General features: G+C 38.2%; 1 protein-coding gene across 1 annotated transcript in view; it reads right to left on the reverse strand.

Annotated features, from left to right (window-relative positions):
- LOC106070144 (pyrokinin-1 receptor-like) overlaps nt 1-23,900 on the reverse strand; it is a 50,541-nt gene extending 26,641 nt beyond the window's left edge. Inside the window, exons 1-4 of the mRNA XM_056028329.1 lie at nt 23,102-23,900; nt 21,241-21,395; nt 17,592-17,841; nt 12,285-12,461 (exon numbers count right to left, since the gene is read on the reverse strand). Coding sequence (XP_055884304.1) covers nt 12,285-12,461; nt 17,592-17,841; nt 21,241-21,395; nt 23,102-23,275 — 756 coding nt within the window. The 5' untranslated portion in view covers nt 23,276-23,900. The remainder of the gene's footprint in view (nt 1-12,284; nt 12,462-17,591; nt 17,842-21,240; nt 21,396-23,101) is intronic.
- Nucleotides 23,901-24,715: the final 815 nt, after the last annotated feature.

A 24,715-nucleotide genomic window follows, 5' to 3' on the forward strand; every position in this document is an offset into this window, starting at 1 on the left:
ACTATCTGCGAATACAAGGGAGTTTATTCAATGTGTTTATTTGTTAGAGGGAAGTGTTGGGTGCCGTGCCCTTCGGTGTTTATTCCCTAAAGTTGGCCTTTTTGTGTGCACGAATCGAAGAAGCGAGTACTCCGCAATCCCACACGTCAAATAGTAGTTCCTAGTAGTTCTTCTATTGACTTTTGGCGTTGTGCCATTGTTTTCCTTTTGTCAAATGGTAAATTCGATGTTGTGCCATTGTTTTCCTTTTGTCAAATGGTAAATTCGGTGTTGTGCCATTGTTTTCCTTTTGTCAAATGGTAAATTCGGTGTTGTGCCATTGTTTTCCTTTTGTCAAATGGTAAATTCGGTGTTGTGCCATTGTTTTCCTTTTGTCAAATGGTAAATTCGGTGTTGTGCCATTGTTTTCCTTTTGTCAAATGGTAAATTTGATGTTGTGCCATTGTTTTCCTTTTGTCAAATGGTAAATTCGGTGTTGTGCCATTGTTTTCCCCTTGTAGGAGTAGGAGGGCGTGATCGCTGAATGGTAAAGTGCTTGACTTCCGTTGTCCCGGATTCAAATCTCGGTGAAGACAGTGATGTTTAATTATTTCGGAACTTTTATGGCCTCCCAAACCACCCAACTCTAATGGGTGCCTCTTTTTAGTTGGGGAAGGTAACGCGTTTGGTCCAGCTGGCCACATAACACTCTCGTTAACCGTGGGCCACAGAAACAGGTGACTTTTACATCATCTGTCCTAAAGGTCGCAAGGTCTGAAAGTGGATATTATGTTTTTAAATGGTAAGTATGGATTTCTATGAAACTCTATGTGGATGTTAGATGATATGTGCTTACACACAACTAAATTAATGTCCCATCGGTGGAGTGAAAGGTAACCGTTTACCGGTCTGGAGACGTTAGATACCAAGCTTTTTTCTGACTCTCACATACGAAGGAATTGATTGTCCACCACTATTAGCACGAATAATTTACCTTTATTTTCCCTGGCTATTTCGTCATTAACCATACAGAAAGATTTAAAACAAAAATCCATTGCTCAAGGGAAGTCATCTCGTCTGCTTAATATTTATTTCTTAATGAGAGGATACAGAAAGGGGCTTAATTCTAGATCATAACAAAATTAAATTCAGATTTTTTTAAAAAGGCCGGGAGTCTCGTTAAAGTGACGAGTTTCATTTTATCATAATTCAGGAATGGGCGAGATCTGTAATGTAGCACCGCCAGAGGCATTGCCAGCAAAATCATAATTTTATTGGCATTGACGTCATGGAATTCCTTTAAAAATATTCGTTATAAAATTTCTTTCTTTTTTCAACAGTTATTTTTTGAGAACTTCTAATCTGCCAAGAGATTTGCTATGCTGGCAACTACGAGGTTCCATTTTTTGAAATGTCCTGTCACGGTTCAGCTGTAAATTAAATGCTTTTCCGAGTTTCCGATTAAAAAATTTAATATTTTAATCACAGTGAGACTTAAATATATACTTTAGATTGATTGGAGAATTCAAACTTTTTTACAGAAATTGTTCATATGTCATGTGCTCATTTGGTTGTACTATTTTCTCGTTGTGGGCAGTGAAGGTCCTCCTATATCCCATATGTGCTTACATCTAGACACGTGAATGTCCTCCTACATCCCATATGTGCTTACATCTAGACACGTGAATGTCCTCCTACATCCCATATGTGCTTACATCTAGACACGTGAATGTCCTCCTACATCCCATATGTGCCTACATCTAGACACGTGAATGTCCTCCTACATCCCATATGTGCCTACATCTAGACACGTGAATGTCCTCCTACATCCCATATGTGCCTACATCTAGACACGTGAAGGTCCATTACAGCCCAGATGTACTACATCTAACACATGAAAATCCTCCTTCATCCAGTGGCGTAGTTAGGAATTAGCCATCATTTGGGGTCGAGGGCTTGACCTCTTTGTGGGCCCCTGCATTTTGCGTAATATTTAACATTTAAAGTAAAAAAACACTAATTAGGGGGCCCCCTCAACAAGAGCCCGGGGGGAATTATCCCCCGCCCTCGCCCACCAACCCAGCTACGCCTCTGCCTACCTCCCACATGTGCTACACCTAAACACGTGAAAATCCTCTTACATCCCTGTCACAGTCTCGGTTGACATTGCCTGTGAAATGTTCACAGCTGAACTAAAGCTGGAGCTAAAGATAGTTGAAGGTCACTGTTTTGAGTTACTTATGAAGTTTAACATTTCTGCGACACACAATACAAAATCTTTTTATGGTTAATGAGCTTTCATTATTCAGTCGTGGTCATCATCAATTTAAAGATGATGTTTGCCTTTTTCTTCCTTATGGTAATCTTCAGTCAAGCATGACAAAGAATATGGACACCACATATATATAAACATTTATGTAATTTAAATCTGATATTACATATGTTAAAAGCATATCCAACTGTGATTCTTTTTAAAAATATAAAGCAATATATAGATATTAATTTCATGCATAATATTTGCTACGCAATGCGGATTAGTAAGATAATCTCTCCATAAATCTGGCATGACATTTAAATTTGAGCAGTATTACAATATTTAAATCTTTTACAAATATTTCGCAAATTAACTTTTTAAAATGCGAAAGTTTTCCATCGGAAGAAAAAAAATTAGCCGTTGCACTTACATCTAGCACGATACAGGTGCTGGCGAAATAAAATTGGATTTTTCAAAGTGCTTATAGTTTTAGTTGATAGACGGACTGACACACTGACGAACAGAGAGACACATAACGAAAGAACTAAAAAGTTGCTCGCCTAAGATAGAGGCTGAAAAATCAGGGGAAACAATCGTGTATGAGATTATCTCTAGCAGTTCTCTGCTCGGGTTTTACCAGGGGTCGTCGTCAATCGAAGTAATGTCAAAGAATCTAGAAGTTTGTTTTTTAGCCCCTAGGATAATCAGAGAGGAAGTTGAAACAGTTAAACCATGAACATTTCTACAATAAAAGTTATAAATTAAGTGGTTTTCTTCCCCCTTTCGGTAAACGTGTATCTCCCTTTGAGCGTCCTAGGTACTTGTTTGCACCGAGGTTGATCTTCCAACTACAGGAAATTGAAATAAATTTCTTTCCGGTTGCAAGCTACACAGGCATTTTTTCTTCTTAATTGCTTTTTTCTAAAAAAGGGGGGGGGGTGTTCTTTTAACAAAACTAAATTACAGTGAGTAATATTTTTTACAAATGTTATAAAAACTTACTCTGTCTGTCTGTCTGTCTGTTTGATAAAAAGTGTGTACACGTTATTTCTCCTACACCCATTCTAGGATTAAGCTGAAACTTTGCACAACGATTCATTGGCATAGACAAGAAATACATTTAAGAAATTAAATAATTATTCAATTAATTATTGGTCATTAGTTATTTTGTTTGATATTGAATAAGCGAGATTACTTCTACATTAGTGAGAGATATAGTTGTAAGTGCGGACTTATTCCCCTTAGATAGGCTTTTTTTTTTTTTTTTTTTTTTTTAATTTAATTTTTTTAAATTTCTTGTTTAAACATGACCCTTAGTGATGCCTGGCTAATGGATGGTCAGCTGAGCTGGTCAATTAGAAAAAAATGAATATAAATCAAAACATGCAATGTATATTGACATTTGTTGATATATAGAATACAAAATTATGAGTTAAAATGTGTACACTGCGTTAGCTATAGTAAACAACTGAAATACCTACATGTAATTTGACTGTTAAACAGCTGATAATGTCCACATCGTATACTAGAGATCTTGTTTCAAGGCGTCACTAGGGCTAGTGTTACCCGGTGCAGCCCGCACTTCCCGCAACCCTCGTAGGGACGCCACTGTCTAATATCATTAAAGGCTAAATTGTTCTTTTGGTTCTTGCGTTTGTCCTCATATATTTCAAGGTAACATAATACTAGTGAAGCTGGTGATATCATTTTAAAAAGTCGAATTCAGTCGAAAACTACAAACCAATCTTTAACCTGTTTTTTTTACTGGAAATTTGGAATAGCTGCAAATGCCTGCAATCCTCTAAGGTCGTCTTGACACACGAGTGTTTTTATTTTTAGCTACTACCCATCAAATAGTATAGTCTGAAGATTAGAACCCTAAACTTTAAAGCAACATGAGTTATGGTCTAACTCTAGAGATGAAGATCATAAACAAAAAGTTACATTCATTTCAATGATTTAATCCGAAAGCATTCCGGACAAAATACATTTTGTGTATTAAAGTCAACATTATACACTGGTCAATAACTTCCTGGAACCTCTGAATGGACACGATCGATGTAAAGTCGGTAGACTTGTTAAATAAAAGAACAGGTCAGTAGACGGAGACACGTTTTTTTCCCGGATGAGCTTTCAACTTTTATTTGTATCATTCGGTAATAAAAGAAATGCTTACAGATGATATAGAGCAGCGGTTCTCAACCTTTTAATCTTGGCGACCCCTTTTTACAATCTCCCACTCTACCGCGACCCCACCTTCCCATAGACACACACAGCAGTAGAAGAATAGACAATAACAATCCTTATATTTGATGGTCTTAGGCGACCCCTGGCAAATCGTCAATAGTCCCCAAGGGGATCGCGACCCACAGGTTGAGAACCCCTGATATAGAGAGTAATCATATTATAAGAAATGTCTCACTATTAATAGTCATTCCTCAAAGTACAAGAAATGACGGAGAACCTAGATAGAGAAGCACCTAAAATTGGCCTCCGCATAAACTTGGATAAGACTAAAATTTAGCGAGTGGGATATAAGACAAAGGGTGCCCCCGTCAGACTGGGCGAATCTAAGCTTGAAGAGTTGAACAAGTTTACATACCTTGGCAGCATCATAACAAATGCCAACCACGATGTAGCGTTGCGAATAGGAAAGGCAGGGAGCATTTTCCAAAGGCTGCATCCTATTTGGACAAGACAAGTCATTTGACTTGAGACAAAAATACACCTTCTCAACACAATCGTCATCCCAACAGCAACATATGGATGTGAGACATGGAAGTCATCTGCCAAAATTGAGAAAAGATTCATTGTGGCCCCCCCTCCCCCCTTCCTACGTATGCCTACACTGTACCACCACTAAATGTTAAAGGGCTGCCGCAATCATATGTTAACCCCACTAGGAACGGCATACCTTTCCTACAATGTAACTATATGTAATATACTCGGTATTGAGATCACATCACGTTCATTGCCAGCTCTGTCGCCCTCTTTCTCTTACCGGAATAGAGAACAACTGGCCGTTGCAGAAAATGATTTGATTAATGTCATAACAATGTAAGCTATTAGTCCATCTCAGTCCAATGCCCTGTAAATAATGTCTAGGTAGTTTCGAAGACAAGCTCAGCAGAAATGAAATGTGTTAGTAATACTATCAGTTTCTCTTTGTAATTACAATCCCAGACAAAGCCGGGTAATAAAGCTAGTCCAAGGATTATATACGTCCTCAAATATCAAACGATGTCATCATCCTCCTTTAGTAGGTAAAGATCACGAGCGTCAGCACGTGCGTGGTGCTGAACTGTTGAAAGATGAGTAGGCAATGTTTTAGGATGTAGATAGAGAGCCAGATTTGACTGCAAGCTTAGTCTAAAGATATCGCCTCACAGACACGAGATATGTCGCTTGATATCTATATGAAAAGTGGGCGGCACAATGACCGAGTCGAAGCTAAAGATTTGTGTCTAGACTTACGCGAGGGCACGTTCTGGGGAGAAAATATCTAATAACGTTGTCAAGGATCTGATCACGGCGTTTGGAAGGACTGCACTTGCATTTCATTTTGATGTGTGAGATTGTGTGTGAGAGTGTCTGAGAGTGTATGTGTGGTATGAAAGTGATATTCATTTGTGTAACAGGCTGACCAGTGTAAAAAAAGGAGAGAAGATGTAAAGGTGATCTGTTTTATGTCTGACGGTTAACGAGAGGGGCGCCCTAAAAAATCAGAAATTTAAAATCCTAGTCTTCACCGAGATTCAAACCCAGCAACCCAGGTTCGGAAGCCGAGCGCTTAACCACTTAGCCACCGCGCCCCCTATTTTAACTTTTACCTTATAGCAATTTGCAATACCCCGTCGTTGCAAATGTGTAGATTTGAGGGCACGGAAAGGCGTTTCATATTTGGTCAATACAAATGTGTCCGAGATGGAATCACAATAGCCATTGGGTAACACCATCACCATCTGACCATTGTCATATCGAGACCATTTGTTAAAGAAGGCCTGAACACTGACCAGCAACGTCACAACTGTGGGGGACTTAAGACCTCGTTGTTATGTCTTACAAGCCTACTACGTGGCAACGAGCCCACAGGCTGTGACGTTGCAGGTCAGTGTTCAGGCCTTCCATATTGATTGATCTGGGTCAAATACGCAAGCTTAAACTGTACAGTCATAAAAAGAGATTTTCAGGGCTAGTAAAAAAAAAACTTTCCGCAAAGAAACAGAACCAGGTAAAAAAGTGACAGGTTCAGATGTGATTGGTAAGATAACACCAAATGAAAGGACCGGAGTGTCCATGGAAATAATTAAATCCTTACAAAAGACAAAGAGGAAAGGAATGGAGAGAGACGGTCGACAGATCATGTATGGTGCCCCAGCAGTCCAGCAGACAAAGGGACAAGTGAAGAAGATTAATATTTTATTATTTAATACTCCTTCCTCTATTACTGGGGAAGTGGCTATCAATTTTGCCAACATTTACTTATTAACCAATAGAGAGAAAAGAGAAGTCTGCGAAAAGAATTCAAGATGAATTCAGGTTCGCAAAGAGAAAGGACAATTACATGGAAGAGATAAATAATGAACTCAGAACCTAATATTTAGCAAGCCAAAAGTATGAATACATGTGCAGTTGAGTTTGAATTATAGGGGAATAGGTGAGCAAATGAAATGAACATCTGATTTGTGGGATTTAAGAAAAAATTGAAATGAGAAAACTAAAAGCGTTAGACAGATATACGTGTGTTGTAAGAGAGAGAGAGAGAGAGAGAGAGAGTGTGTGTGTTCACATTAGTGCATGGAGGAACAAGCCTGCGCGCTTTAACTATGCATTGTTGGCTTCTATCGCGTGACCCTATAGCACCACGTCAGAAGACTTGGGTTCGAAGCTCATGTTCTATATGTCCCTAGGTCAATTTAGTCATGCATGTTAAGTCCTACCACCGTATGCCCTTTATGTAGAAGAGGAACCATTGATTGTATCGTTCGAGAAGCTTTAGATGCCTTCTATATACAATTTTATAGACAGGAAATTTCAACTACACGTGAGACTAGGATATGATTTTTTAAAATCAGCCAATGGAATGTATAATTGTTTATATAAAACATCCTTGATAAAAACGTGAATGCCGCTGATAGTCCAGAAGGAAAGTTGGATTTTAAATGGCTACGAAAACCCCGATATGACCTACTTTTTGTTATAACTTAAACCTGCGAAGCTATTTTAGTGTCGAAAGTGTCACCTAGTTTAAGATATGAACTATGCAGCGGACTGGTCATGAAATGTCTGCTATTTTACGTCGCACTAATTTGTACAGTAAATACAATAAATATGCATAAATGTGATCCTGTGAGACCAGGTAAAACAAAGGACGTTTGGGATATGAGGCCTTCATCAGCCGCCAAACTAACAAACAAAAAAAGACAAACAATAAACACAAAATAGGTTTAAGTCTCGATGCATGTTTATTGTATTTTCTATACAATCGTTCACCCCCTGTACTAGTATATCTTTGTTTTTGACGTCCTAATTGCACACAATGTTTTTGAGACATTTCTAAGACATTTCTAAGACATTGACTTTTTCAAAAATGTTACGCAGGTAAAACTGAAAGCAACAGGCGAAATAAAAGCTTTGTTTTTTTTCATTTCTTCTTCTTCTATTTCCTTTTTATTCTTTCTCTCTCTCTCTCTCTCTCTCTCTCTCTCGCTCTCTCTCTCTCTCTCTCTCTCTCTCTCATTCTCTCTCTTTCTTTCTCTGGTTTTATTTTCGGAAATATGATCTGCAATGCTTGATAAAAACACAACATTAGCTGGTATCAAATGAGCATGAAAAAAAAAATGGAACAGACTTTGACAGAATCTGTCGGATAAACTAAATAATAAAGAAGATATTAAATTCACTTATTTCGGTTTGAACGGGAAATTTGATGGAACTCAATATGGATAAATGTCAAGAAAAACACAAAAAACGCGCTCACACACGTACAAAAACATTCACACACACACTCAAACTCATATGTATAAAGCACAATGTAAGGCGTACGGATGTAAGTATGAATGTCCTGCGTAGAAATCAAAACTGTTTGACCAATCTTGATAAAACTTGGCAAAAATGTTCCTTTGATCATGCGGAGACAGTAGTGTATGTTTAAAAGTCCTTCCCACAACTAGAAAGCCCCTCCCCCTAAAAAATACCTACATTTATTTTTACTAAAGAACGAAACTTTTAAACAAATCGGGTAAACCCGTTTTCAAAGTATAATATATTAGATCAGGGGTTCTCAACCTGTGGGTCGCGACCCACTTGGGGGTCGATTAACGATTTCCCAGGGGTCGCTTAAGACCATCGAAAATATGGATCGTTATTGTCTACTCTTCTATTGCTGTATGTGTGTTGGGGGGTGGGGTCGCTGCAGAGTGAGGGATTGTAAAAAGGGGTCACCGGGCTTAAAAGGTTGAGAACCGCTGTATTAGATGCTTAACTTATTACATATGAATATGTCGGCTAAACGGCTAAACCCATTTCCACACTCTACTTTCATTTGCGTGGCAAGATATAAAGTGTAAAAACCGGCATTCTATAACATTCAATAGAATGCAAAAGGTCAGGCGAAGTAAGTAATGAATTCTAAGTACCCTACTTTGCCTAGGCGTTGTATAGCATCAGGGCAGGCCTTAGATAATTTGAGGCCTGAGGTGATGTGAATCGTTCCAAATGAAATAGAAAAAGAAAATTGCAGCAAAAAAATTAATTAAAAAACAAATAAAAATAAAGAATAAAAAATAAATTATGCAATTTATTTCAAACCTAATCAGGCTAGTGTACTCCGGCAATAAAATTGGGCTTGATTGTAGCCATTTCTTGTTAGAAAATTGTTTGGAGTCATGTATGAGTCCCTCACCAATCTGAGGCCTTAAGCCCCTGTCTAATTTGCCTATGCCTAAGAAAGACCCTGAAAGAATGCCTAGGCATTCTATAGAATGACTAGAACTTCTTTAGAGGCAATGTGTGAAATGTTGATTTTAAAGTAATTGATTAATAATATACATTTCGCTGAATAATGTTTCTACTCGCCTGTAATGTCAGTAACTGTGGGTGCCTGGTGGTGCGAGATAGCAATACACTCTTGCACTATTGATTTTTACATAACACCATATTATATACTGCTGGTAAAATCATTGGCAAAAAACAAACCCCATTTGGGCAGTTGTTTGAGAAAAACATCTATAAAAAAGCTAACAAGATCCTCGAAATAAAGAATCACCCTTTGTGTCAGGATTTTGCGATTTAACCATCACAAAAGAGATACAAGACACCGATAGCAAAGACAAACAGACACAAACACTCTTTTGTTCCCCTGGCAATCAAATCATTAAATAAGAACAATCTGGTATAAACTTTGTCACATGTAAATTATGAGTGCGTCTGGTGTGAATGTACACTTTGGTTTCTTATAGTTATAATGTTTTTTGTTTGGTGTAATGCACACATTGTAAGACAAATTTCCTTACGGATAATAAAGATTATCATTATTATTATTATTATCCGAGGCGAGCTTAAATGTAGACGCCTTAACTAAGTGGCCCCCCCCCTCTCGTAAGCGCTATTAAGATCAACTCAGGCGCCATTTCGCCCACACTGGCATAGAGGAAAGCAACTGGCATTCAGTGGCAGCAGATGGCCTCTGAAAGAGGGACAAACAGTTGAGACTCAAAGAAAAGCCATTATTGAAGACAATCGCAGAAGACGGAAAGAAAACTTAGATAGACCGCCAGCGGACAACGGCTACGTCTGCACGAGATGCGGGAAAATATGCAGGTCGCAACTGGGTCTCCATAGTCACGTGAACCACTGCACACACTCTTAATCTTTGGAATCGAGAACATTGCCATTGTAAAATAATTTTAACCGTTTTAACTTAAAGAATTGTATTAATTTAAAAATGTTTTATTAATCATACAACTATTCTTCAGAGAGTCTTCAGACTGGAATATATCAAGAGAATAATATGACACATCAAGTAATGCTTATATTGCCTTTCATACATATTTGTTTACTTGTATCTCTTCTGTGGTTACGTTTGTATGTCTTAGTCTAAGCATCTAGTAAGATCTCATATACTATATAATGTCATAGTCCCAATTCCCCATACACTTTGCTATACATACCGCATACATTCCAACACATTTTATTTACATTCTCCTCACATTTCACAATACATTTCTATACTCACACACAAACCCCATACATTCATAACACATTTCTCACACATTCTCCATACATTTCGCCTTGTAATCACCATGCATCCACGAACATTTCAATTTGAATCCCACACATTCCCCACATGTTTTGCCACACTGTCTACATACATTTCTCCACATTCTACCCCGCACTCCTATGACATTTCACCACACGTTCCACATACATTGTCACAAATTGCGCCACACATTTCCCACATATTTCCCCACACACCTATGACAATTCACCATACGTTCCACATACATTGTCACAAATTGCGCCACACGTTTTCCCACATATTTCCCCACACACCTATGACAATTCACCATACGTTCCACATACATTGTCACAAATTGCGCCACACGTTTTCCCACATATTTCCCCACACACCTATGACAATTCACCATACGTTCCACATACATTGTCACAAATTGCGCCACACATTTTCCCACATATTTCCCCACACACCTATGACAATTCACCATACATTCCACATACATTGTCACAAATTGCGCCACACGTTTTCCCACATATTTCCCCACACACCTATGACAATTCACCATACGTTCCACATACATTGTCACAAATTGCGCCACACATTTTCCCACATATTTCCCCACAAACCTATGACAATTCACCATACGTTCCACATACATTGTCAAAATTTGCGCCACACATTTCCCATATATTTCCCCACACACCTATGACAATTCACCATACGTTCCACATACATTGTCACAAAATGCGCCACACATTTCCCACATATTTCCCCACACATTTTCTTTATTTTTATTTACCTTTCACCGGCCGAAAACAAATATCTTCTAATGTAATTACAAGTGCTTTAAAAACTTTGCGTCCTGCCGAGATACATCTGTTTTATTAGCTATAATTTGATTATCAACGCCAGCTGTATAACATAATGATAGATATTCATTCCTGAAATATTGTGTTTACATGTAACTTTCACAACAACGTAACTTATCAAATGTGTCAACACATCAACATTGTCAATGGACCTCATTCACCAATCGTAAACAAACAACATTTAGCCACGTGATAATATTGATAAAACAATGAAAATTACGTATCAAGTGTCGGCCTTTATGGATTGCGTAATTTGTTTAGAAGATATAGAGAACCACGAGGCAAAAGGTTGTTTGTTTACCATTGGTGAATGAGGTCCATTGTTAAATGCTATAAAGAAAGATCATTAAGTCCCTCTTCATGAATGCTTAAGCTTTTTGTTCATGATTATTTCACGTTTCCTTTCAGTTTGTTTTTATATTCAAACTAGTCGACTCGCGGCGTAGCATACCCCGCTGTTTTGCAGGGCCGGCCCTATGCCACTGCAACCTATGCGACCGCAGTGGGCCCCGCACTTTGATAGGACCCGCGCTAATTCTAGTCCGTCCGACTTGCAGAAATAAAAGAGTGATCTTGCCATTACTTGGTGACGAAACTCTTGAGCCGTGAAGAGAATTATATATATATATATATATATATATATATATATATAGATTTGTTTCGGCCCTCGAGGCCTTCATTAAATTGTATCTCATGATGGCCAAATGGCCCAAACGTCTTCTGTTTTGCATTATGGCTCAGCACAGAGTTCTTTAGGCTAATTATAGTTATTTCTATAAGTAGATGTAAATATTTTATCACCTTGATCAATTTGATAGAATTAATAAAGATCTTACAGCAGAAATCACATTGGAGCATTTTTGTGTTGTTTAGACATTGTATTACCTTTATCCTATATCCAATCAAGGCAGAAAAAGAATATTTTTAAATGACTAAATCATACCTGAAACACCGTAATGGCGACGCTTGGACTCAGCATCTCACACCTTGCAGACTCCTCAATTTTCTCTTGGTTCCACTGCTTGAACGATAGGCCCATCTGCAGAGCCAGGCCGATACACCATAACGATGACAAGAGCCAGACAGCCGTCATTACCCTTAGAGGCCTGGACAGTCCGGGCTGGAAATAGTAATGCATACAGTCAATGCTGGACTAAGCCTGCTTCACTACAGTCATAAACAGGAGAAACGAATGCGTACCTTACCCAAACAAACAACAACAAAGCAAACAAACAAAAAACAACAAAACAAACCAATAAACAAACAGCAACAACAAACAAACCAATGAACAAATAAGAACAAAAAGAACAAACAACAACAAAAATTAACAAATAAGAACAAAAAGAACAAACAACAACAAAAATTAACAAACAATAACAACAAAACAAACCGATAAATAAACAACAACAAAAAAAACCAATATACAAACAACAACAAAACAAACCAATAAACAATCAGCAACAACAAATAAAACAAATAACAATAACAAAACAAACAAATAACAACAACAAAACAAACCAATAAACAATCAGCAACAACAAAACAAACAAACCAATAAACAAACAACAACAACAAAACAAACCAATAAACAAACAACAACAAAAAACAATAAACAAACAACGACAAAACAAACCAATAAACAAACAGCAACAATAACAAACTAAACCAAACCTATAAACAAGCAGCAACAACTCTAAACTATATTCTACTATTTTATTTATCTGCTAGAAGATTGACACGAAATATGGGTATCCAACAGCTGGATATTCAACCAAGAGGTTCCCAATGACAACTCCAGTTTGAGATTCTTCGACTGGTAGAATTATAAGGACGTTTTATCCTCGCTCTAATAAGTAGGGCCTCTACCTGACACACTCTGGGCAAGTCATCTTTGTGCTGACCGCACGAGACCCTCGTTAACCGTCGTCCGCCTCGCCTCCACCCCCGACGATTGTTACCTAAATCCCACTACAATTCGCAAGGTCTGAAAAAGGATACCTTTGCTTTTACTTAAGAAGAGTGGGGGAAATAATTAATTTAGAATCGACAAAACACTGTCCCTGAGGTCACTGACATGATTGAACAGACGATCAACACAGATAAGGAGGACAGGATGTGGGGAAAGAATGTAATCCAGCTATCAGCCAACAAACACGAGAGTCAATCAAACAATAATGTTAAGAGATAACGTGTAGTTAAATATGGAATTCAAACAATTCTTTGGGGGATTTGATGACTTCTTCTAAACAATGACAAGTAGTTGCAATTAAAACAGCCAAATGTCCCCACCCTCCCTGTTGCAAAGTTCCCCTTTCAGACCTTGCGATCTATAGGGAAGATAATGTTAAGTCATCTGTTTCTTTGACCAACGATTAACGAGCAGAGTGTCAAGTGGCCAGCACAACGACCAACCGCCTTCAGGTACCCATTAGAGTTGGGTGGACTCAGGGGCACTCTAAAAATCCCAAAATTCAAAATCCAAGTCTTCAACGAGATTCGAACCCAGGACTACAAGTTCAGAAACCAGTCGCTTAAACAGTCAGCCACCACGCCCCAAACCCTGCTGTAATAATTGTAAAAAATTCTAAATGCCCAAGTGACGTGATAGAGGGGAAATAATTTCGCCCACAAAAGCATTGTCAGCCAAATTTGAAAAGTTGAATGACCTTCGGCCACAACTGATTTTAAAACATGAAAAAAAAGAATCCACTGTAGAACTTCCGCATCGATCTTCTCAGGGAGTACAACTCTAGATCTAATAGGTCTATCCTCGACGTGTGCCCAGAAGAATAATTTCATCATTCCAAGAGTATAGTTTTATTGGACGACAAAACAAGAGGAGAGTGGGTGGGCTTCAAAATCATCTGTCGTCTGAATGAAGTTAATCAGAGTTATCCGTCATTTCAGAGGAAATGATTTGTCTCATCATTTCTTATACATGATGTTACAGAGCGATACAGACAGCGTAATCTAGGTTGTATACATGAATAAATGTCTTTTAAGGTAAAGTATCCATTAAGACCCTGAGATCTACAGAGCAGATGATTTAAAGTCATCTGTTTCTACAACCGACTGTTAATGATGGTGTCGTGTGGTCAAAACGACTGTCCCTTTACTAATGTCAGGTATTATATATTAGAGTTGGGCGAACTGGAGGGAGTCCTAGTAAAGTAAAGTTCCGCTTTCAGACCATGCGGTGCTAAAAAATTCCGAAATTCAAAATAGTTTTCACCGATATTCGAACCCGAGAGCCTCACGGTTTGGAAGCCAGCTCCTTATCACTGGGCCACTATACCCCCCCCCCTTAAAAGTATGCCTCTTTTCAGTGCACGGACCAAAAGTATGGAAATCACTCCCCATTGATCTCAGATAGACAATATCCTACACCACTTTTAAGAAGAACATTAAGACCTATCTGTTTAAAACTTTTTTATATTACTTGGTCATTTTTGCTGTCGTGTTTGTGTTTGTAATGTTATTACAGCGCCTTGAGCCTACATTTTGTTTGTTAACAGCGCTTTATAAATAAAATTATTATTATTATAGACGTAATGTTTGATGGTGAAAAATACATTATTGGGCTTGCTCTGTGGTTAGAAAATAGACAACAATGGAAGCTATTCTGATCCTGTTCTTACAGCAAGTTTTGTAAAATGTATCCGTATCAGAATAGCTGTCCAATAGCAAAATTAACTTCATGAGCTACAGATAAATTTTTTTTTTTAAATATGAAAAAGAAAGTGTACGAAGAGAGAAAAGAAAAAGAGAGACCATTAAGAATAAAAGAGAACAAAAGAGAGAAGAGAGACCATTAAGAATAAAAGAGAACAAAAGAGAGAAGAGAGACCATTAAGAATAAAAGAGAACAAAAGAGAGAAGAGAGACCATTAAGAATGAAAGAGAACAAAAGAGAGAGTAAGAAAGAGGGAGAGAATGAGAGACAGAACGAGAGAGAAAAACAGAACCTAATAAAATACTCAGACAAAAAGAGAGAGGCACTTTTCTTATACCATATGCTGGGACTATTTCATACAATGGCTCCTTCTTCCCTAGTGCCACTAGAGAATGGAATGGGTTGCCTGAATCAGCAAGGAAAAACAATGATTTAGCAGAGTTTAAGCCTCTGATTAACATGCATGATTAGATTGACACATGAATTGCGTAGGACGTCATTATCTTCTTTTTTTGAAGTAAAGTCTGTAATCTTTAAGAAAAAAAGATAAAGAGAATGGACAAAACACAAAAGGGAAAAGAGATGAAGAGAGAGAGAGAGAGAGAACTAGAAAGAGCTATCTGCCTTAAAGTACAAACAGACACTCATCAGAAAGCCATACTAAATGTCCATTGTTATTATATACACATTCAGAATACACGGTTAAAAAATGCAGACAAATTTGCAGAAAAGTACACACACCACAGACACAAAAAAAAAACCCACATACACACACCTAGGAAGAAAAAAAAATCACAAACACACACAGAGTTTATAGTACTATTTTTTAAACACAATAGTTCTGAGATATTTTTCTAGGAACAAAAAAAAAGAAGGGGGGGGGGAAGTGGCATAATGTTTACAACATTGTCATATACAGATCACTTAAACCGAGTCTAACGCTATACCCCTTTAGTGTTTAATTTAATGAACTACGAGTTTAACGCTATGTCACTCTAGTGTTTAACTTCATGAACTTAGTATGTGTTGCTGTTATGGCTGAGGGGTCGTGTAGTTTTCTTTTTGAACCGTCATCTCGATAGTCTGTCACAGTCTTAGTTGACATTGCATGATTTAATGTTCACTTCATGTTAAGAGCTTAAAAGACACGTGAAATTCCTGATGTAGAAAACAGGAAGTAGAATGAATAAAGTTGACTTTGAGTTCAGTCAAGTCAAGTCAGTAAGGTCTTGCTCCCGGTCCAGGAAGGTTGGACGTTGCTTCCTGGACTGGTGTATATATATGTATATAGCATGAAAGTCGATAGATTAGTGATTGAGAGCTGATTTCATTATGTGTTTTTTGAATATTAAGTATTATTCGTATTTCAATGGATATCTATAGTCGAAGCTCCAGTGTAACTAGTAGTAATTGTTCTTGTTGTTACCCGCTGAGATGTGGACGTGATTTGTAACTAACATATATTGGATACATTTGATATCGCTGTCATGCGGATAGGATGTTTATTATTTCTTGACTTGTAGCACTAACAAGGAGTGCAGTATTATTATTATTGTGTTGTAAAATAAACTTCATGTTTGTCTGCTGAAACGGACTTAGGTCAGTTTATAGTATTTGTCTTGTCACGTGTCAAGAGTACTTCAGGAAGCAAGAACCCAGCATTACACGACATTCGCATTCTGCAACCTTATACCATTAAACCTGTCATTTACATAGTCCCTGGATCAATCCCTACCCGCCGCCCTGCGGGAGGCATGGGCTAGGATGTAGTAATCTTTCATTCTTAAGGAACATCCAAAACATGTAAAAAAACAAACAAACTAATCCTACACTTTAAGACTATAGTATACCGATACATCAAGTCTTAACAGAACGTCACCAGGAGTACAGAACATCCACACTTGCTTATGCCCTGGAAGTAGCTCGTTTACTATTATGTGTTGAAGAGAATGGTTGACCTAAATATACATGTTTCAATATAAGTGGGGGGGTGTTTGGCTTCGTAAAAGTAGTCACGTTTCCCCTTTCAGACCTTGCGATCTATGGGGCAGATGATGTTAAGGCTATCTGTTTCTTTTGGTCAACGGTTAACGGGCAGGGTGTTATGGGGCCAGCACAACGACCAACCTCATTTACTTTCCACTTCTAAAGTCAACACCCATTAAGGTTGGGTACTCAGGGGCGCCGTAAAAATTCAAAATCCCAGTCTGATTCGAGATTCGAACCCAGGACCTCAGGTTCGGAAGCCAAGCGCTTAACTATTCGACCACCGCGCCCCGTATGTTTGGCTTGCTTACATATACTTAAACGCGCAGACGAAGCTCCATAGTTCTAGTGCATGAACTCCAACCAATAGAGCGGTTCAAATGTGGGAAAAGATCGATAGGAAACCCCAAGATGTTCAGTTTTTTTTTTGTTGTTTTTTGACAAAGAACTGATGTATTGCCATCGAGGGAACATTAACCCGCTTAGTGCTTACGTGGGCTGGGAATCTGTTGCTAAGTTTTTTTGTGTTTTTTTTTAAACCAAGAACCGGTGTACAGCCATTATGGGAACATTAACCCGATGAGTACTTACGTGGGTAGGGAATCTGATAGGATGACAAATGGCCATGTAGCGCTCTACTGTGAAAGCTGTAATGGTCAGCACTGACACGTTGCTGGACACTTCGGACGCCCAGAAGCGAAACCTGCAGAAGGCCTCCCCGAAGGGGAAAGGGTACTGAGACCAAGTGAGATAGATCTCCATAGGGAGGCCCATCAGCAGCAGTAGAAGGTCAGAGATGGACAGATTGAAGAGATAGTAGTTGGTCACTGTTCGCATATATCTGAGGACAAAAAAAAAACGAATAGCTGAAATCTGGGTTATTTTGTATAATTTTTTATGAGGACTGTGCTACACTTTTCAATATAGCTCTAGAGTCTAGGGTATTTTGTCAATCTGGGTTATTTTGTATAAACTTTATGAGGAATGTGCTACACTTTTCAATATAGCTCTATTAGAGTCTATGGTATTTTTTCAATTTGGGTTATTTTGTATAAACTTTATGAGGAATGTGATACACTTTTCAATACAGCTTTAGAGTCTATGGTATTTTGTCAATCTGGGTTATTTTGTATAAACTTTATGAGGAATGTGATACACTTTTCAATATAGCTCTAGAGTCTAGGGTATTTTGTCAATCTGGGTTATTTTGTATAAACTTTATGAGGAATGTGCTACACTTTTCAATATAGCTCTAGAGTCTAGGGTATTTTGTCAATCTGGGTTATGTTGTATAAACTTTATGAGGAATGTGCTACACTTTTCAATATAGCTCTATTAGAGTCTATGGTATTTTTTCAATTTGGGTTATTTTGTATAAACTTTATGAGGAATGTGATACACTTTTCAATACAGCTTTAGAGTCTATGGTATTTTGTCAATCTGGGTTATTTTGTATTAACTTTATGAGGAATGTGCTACACTATTCAATATAGCTTTAAAGTCTAGGGTATTTTGTCAATCTGGGTTATTTTGTATTAACTTTATGAGGAATGTGCTACACTATTCAATATAGGTCTAAGGTATTTTCTCAATACCTATTTACAGTAATAATTTTTCCAGCTAAAATCTTGTGTTTTTTTTTTCAAGTTCGATCGGTTACAACATAGATCTAGGTTATTTCATCAGGGGTTATAGGTTAAAGCTTTCAAAATTGTTCTTGGTTCTTACGGAGCCGGCCTTAGATCATGGGAGGCCCTAGGTGAAGTAAATTAAGGGGCCAAAATAAAATCTAAAAAACAACAAAAAAAAAACAAAAAAAAAAACACCCAATAAGTGGACAAGGTTCTTCTCCAAAAAAAAAAAAATAATTTTAGAGTCCCTTGCGAGGTCCCCACCAAACGGAGGCCCCAGGCAGCTGCCTAGCTTTCCTATGCCTAAAGCCGGTATTGTATATTTCAAGTTCTATGGAATGTAGCATAAATGAATTTAAAATCTTGTCTGGCATATGAGAACGTCATGTGGTTAGTTCAAGCGCTCCGATTTCCCTTGGATCACGGTGTCCGTTTTTTCTTACAAGAATATTTTATATCTGATAGCAGACGACACGTTCTCTTAAGACAAATACAAGAAAAAGTCAGAACTTTATGGTAATAATAAAAGAAAGAAACCTATCCTTCGGAAAAGGGCTGGAGTTACAGGGCAGTCAGGATGAGGGGGCGGCAGCCGGCAGGTGGGTGATGTAGAAAATATACATGTTTTTTTTTATGGCAACTTCCTAGCCCACTCCTATTCAAAATGAACGCAACCTAGCGTGCACGATTTTAGTGTATTGTGTCCCTTGTTTTTCCAACCCCCATTTCTTTAAATCAACCAGCTCTCTGTTGTTTTTTTTCCTTTTTAAACTTTATTCTTCTGATACTTATTACTCTTAAAACTACTCTGTCTGTACTCTGTATAGTACAGGGGTTCTCAACCTGTGGGTACGTGGCGTTTAGGCGGAGCTGTTTTGTCGCGGCCGTTTTGGCTCGAACCGTTTAGGCGCAGGAGACGTTTTCGCGCGAAGTATTTTGACTATAAATTAAGAAACAAGTAGCTCTATACCATATTGTTGTATGTATAGTATGAATTCTACCCCCATCCAACAAATTCTTATTGGGAGGGAGGATCCATTTTTTTTAGAATCACTAATCCTTAATCTTCGGAATCGAAGACATTGCCATTATTATTATATGAAAAATGTGTGTACAGCGAACACAATGAATAATAAATATTCGAAATTCAAAACTAAACTTAGGTTCAAAGTGCATACATATTGAACCAACATACAGTAATAGAAGAATATACAAATACAATCCATATTTTCGATGGTCTTAGGCGACCCCTGGCAAATCGTTAATCGACCCCCAAGGGGGTCGCGAACCACAGGTTGAGAACCCCTGTCCTAGAGGCCTTCTGTAATGAATGGTATCGATTGAGCTCGACCTATCGAGATCTAGTACATGAAAGAACGATCCAAAATAGATTTACATCTTTGGTGGATAACTTAAAAGAGCTAGCTAATAATCTATTTCGGGTGTTCAATATATAGGAGTATTAATAAGCTATGTGTTTAACAAAATATTTTCTGGTACTGTATAATCTATATCAGGTGTATAACAACGCTGGCAGAAGAAAAACGCCAGAGAAGAAAAGCAAGGTACACGACACTAGCTCCAGTTGGAATAACCTGCCCAGTGTGCAGCCGAACATTCCGGGCTCACATAGGTCTCACTAGCCACATGAGGAGGCATAAGACCCCAGTGCAATGCCCTCAGCCCCCTGGATGACAAAGTGGTCATCATCGTACCACGATGGACGAACTATATATCAGGTGTATAAGGTATAGAAGTATGAATAAATTATGAGTTGAGCAAAATATTTTCTAGTACTGTATAATCTATATCCGGTGTATAAGATATAGGAGTATTGATAAGCTATGAGTTTAACCAAATATTTTCTGGTACTGAATTATTCAATTTCTCCGCTCGTTCACTTTTATCATAAAGTAATTTCATATTATGTTAGCATCACGACCTTTCAATATGGGGAATGGCAACTTTATTAAACTTATCAATTAATCTCTTCCTTTCTTTTCCTTTCTTACATTTCCTCCACATTTCTCCATATCGTTTCCTTTTCTTTTTCTATATGACTTTAGTTCATGGCTTAAATAAACCGGATTTAAAGGTATGAATATATAAATGGAGAGACTTAATGGTAATCTGTTAGAAAAATTTATCAGGAAATCTCCGATTCGAAAGTTCACTTGTCTATATAAATGATCATTTGTACAAATGCTCTTTCTTCCCTAATGCAAATAGGGCAAAGATTGGGTTGCCTGAGTCAGCCAGGAAAATCAACGACTTGGCAGAATTTAAGTCATTGATTAACATGCAACGATTGACTTAGGAACACGCTTAGGACAGAACCATCTTCTTTTTGAAGTAACGTCTGTACTTTATAAGATAAGATAGTAACAGTCCTTGAGTTGCAAAGGGAAGCAACTTCAAGAAAAAAAATTTTATGTTGATGATTCCTTCCATTTGATTTCTAGTTGCCTAGATCTCTATGATTTATGTAGCTTTAACTCTTTCTCTCCGTCATTATTTACCACATTCTGGTGGAATCAACGTTGGGTTGGTATCGTCAGTTAGGAGAGAAAGAGTTAATTATATTTCCTGTATACAACAGCGATACTTACTTGTTTCTTATTATGACTAGACAGGTGCAAAAGTTTCCAACGACGCCCGTGACAAAGATGATGGAATAGACGATGGTTATTGGTATGACGATGCTCAGAGGTTGATGCTTGTGTCCAAGTATCTTCGGAAGAACTAACTCCTTGATCAGGTCCAGCTGAGTTGGCAAAGTCATTCAATATAGCAAAACAATACGTGCAATGATCTAGGCATTAAATATCACACACCATACAATACTCTAGGTAATTTAGCCAATATTAACATTAGTGTTTCCCGACTTCAACGGAGCACTTCACACATTCCGAGTGTTTAGCGGAGCACTTCCCACATTCCGAGTGTTTAGCGGAGCACTTCACACATTCCGAGTGTTTAGCGGAGCACTTCACACATTCCGAGTGTTTAGCGGAAAACTATGCATATTTTTTAGAGAGATTAATTGACGTGATGGCCTACTAGTTAATTATTCCAGTAGTTTGTGGAACACCTATTCAGGTTTCGCGGAACACTAGGGTTCCTCGGAATACAGTTTGGGAAACACTGAAATTAAATTATTAATATTGTAATTGTAATAACCCTCCCGCTGTTTATACGCTGGTGGTGCGCACCAATGCAGAGTTTAAGCCTAGAACGAAGCTGAATGTAATGGAAGACACACGAAGTGATCCCCTGGAGCCCAAAGCACCAACAAGGGGATAAAATAGTCTAGTGCTATAGACCAAGAAGAAAGAGAAGTGTCCTTCGTATTGCCTTATAACTGGCGTGTGGACCTGGGGCAACACTGTGTCGTGTGGTGTTGGACTGGATAGTGGATAGGCAGAAGGGTTAGCTGAACTTTAGAAAAAGACACCATGAACCTAAGTTCGACAATCAGTGTTATTATATTAAAAGTTTATAATCTTTTTTTCTTGGCCATTGTTGAGTTGCCTCCCTTAAAAATTTAATACTATAAAGAAATACTAGAATGTTGATTAATTTAGGGAGTTTTGTGGTTCGCAGATAATTATCTCGTAAATTTACAAAATAGGTATTGTGGAAGTGATGCCATTAGCAAGTTACCATGACATCCGCGCTGTTACAAAATGCAAAAAGGTCGACTCCCATAGGACAATCTGCATTTCACAACGCGAGAAGGCAGGGGATCCGCAGATTGTCCACTTTTAAGGTATACCATTGTATGCCAACGTGCCATGAAGCAAACACTTGCGAAAAAGAGGCAATGGGTAGATTCACGTGGTGAGCAAGCATTAAGGAAGGGTCCTGGATTGCAGATGCCATACACACCAGAAGTAGAAAGAAGGCTGAAAGTGCAACGGCGTCCGGTGATTACTGATACCCAACCTGTAACTGCGGTTCAAGAATTCTTTCAATCGATTTTTCACCTAAAACAAAACGTTAATTTTAAGAATATAAATGCAATTAGTTAATATTTTTCTATTGTGGCATTCATTCAAAGCCACATAACATACTCCACATTCAAACTGAATGTGTAGGGGGTTGAAGTGTTCTTAATTAATTTCTTCACAATATTATTTAGAACTTATTTTCCTGTCATTATTAATATAAAACAACATGTAAACTGTTTTTCAATAAAATTGGGCAACAAAAAAAAAGAGGCCTAGGGCCCAAGGATTCCTAGGATGAGAAAGCTAAAAATGAACAGCACAAATGCCTATGTTTCCTTAAACACGAACATAAAACACAACAATTATTTGAGATGTGATTAATTGTCGTAATGCCACCTTATGCACCCTGTACATCGGCGATCCCTTTAGGACCTCACGTGTCTCTTTCTTAAGTATATATAAAAGGCTATAGCACATTTGCTTGAAATATCTTTCTCTCTACATGTAGCTACCAACCTACCTCAACAGGCTTCAGGGACATGTTGTAAGGCCTGAGACTGTCCGCTATACGCAGTGCAACGTCACCCTCCTCCGACTCCTCCTCCATTATAGAGGCCAGTATCCCATAAACCACTTCCTGCTTCGAGCTGGACATGTTAGAATTGGAAGAGACGTGACCCTCGGTATCATCCATATCCACAACTCCCCGTGGAACTAAATCCAAAGAAAAAAGGAAAAAAAAACCAACTATCCACTCTTGTATAGATCAATGAAATTAACCTTTGTTATCCTATTATTTCCAAGCCTTAGGCTTTAGGTCTTGTTCAAAATGAAACAAGAAGGCTAACTGAATGATGCGTTTAGAATCACGAAATTCCATTCGCTCGAAGGACGGGCACACTTTGGTTGTGCTAGTAACTGAGTAAACACATCCTTTAAACGACGTTTTTAATGAAAAAAGAAATGAAATATCCACAGCATGGCTGCACTTGATGCTCTCAGGTTGTCCTCCAGTGCCTGTAAATATTAAAAAGAGTTAATAATTTTAAGAGGCAATAATTTTAAGAAAAAAATACCGTTAAACAAAAAACAAAAAAAAAAAAAAAAAAAACAACAACAAAATAAAAAAAAAACAAGCAGACATTTTTATTACCTAAAACTGATCTAAATGCAATAGATAAATTTAATAATAAAATAATGTGAGGGGCGTCATTTCGCTTGTCTGTCTGTTTGTGTGTCTGTTCATCTCCCTCTCTCTCTCTCTCGCACTGACTCTCTCCCTCTCTTTCTCTCTTGCTCCCTCTGTCTTTCTCGCCCTCTATCTCTGTCTCTACCTCTCTCTGTCTCTACCTCTCTTTGTCTCTGTATCCCTCTCTCTCTCACTCTGTCTCTCTCCATCTTTCTCTCCCTCCCTCTCCCTATCATCCCCCGCTCTGGCTCTCCCTTCTCTCCCTCTCTCACCCTTTTTCTCTCTGTATTTGTCTGTCTGTTTGTGTGTCTGTTCATCTCCCTCTCTCTCTCTCTCGCACTGACTCTCTCCCTCTCTTTCTCTCTTGCTCCCTCTGTCTTTCTCGCCCTCTATCTCTGTCTCTACCTCTCTCTGTCTCTACCTCTCTTTGTCTCTGTATCCCTCTCTCTCTCACTCTGTCTCTCTCACCCTCTCCATCTTTCTCTCCCTCCCTCTCCCTATCATCCCCCGCTCTGGCTCTCCCTTCTCTCCCTCTCTCACCCTTTTTCTCTCTGTATTTGTTTATATGAGAGAGAGAGAGAGAGAGAGAGAGAGAGAAAGAAAGAATTTTACAGTTACAGCATTCTCTGACACTTTCTCTTAAGTTATATTAGAAACGGCACAGACAGATCTCGTCTTCATGTTCTGGAGTAGTTTACATTTCCTTGTACTTTAACATAGCATTTCATTTTTTAACCTTCTGTTCCTAGAACTAATGTACGATACCTAGCCAAGACATGCCCCATTGCCATTCCCGCTTAATAATTTGTAATCGTGCTATCTTAAGATTCTATACATGTTGTTGATTCCTAAACACAATTTATTGCAGTCAGTGCTATATCGACCCACAACCGTCCCCGAGTTCTGAATGCTACGTAAAATAAACGGATGACATTCAAAGAGGTA

This window comes from Biomphalaria glabrata, chromosome 5 (assembly GCF_947242115.1).
Source record: "Biomphalaria glabrata chromosome 5, xgBioGlab47.1, whole genome shotgun sequence".
Lineage (NCBI taxonomy): Eukaryota > Metazoa > Mollusca > Gastropoda > Planorbidae > Biomphalaria > Biomphalaria glabrata.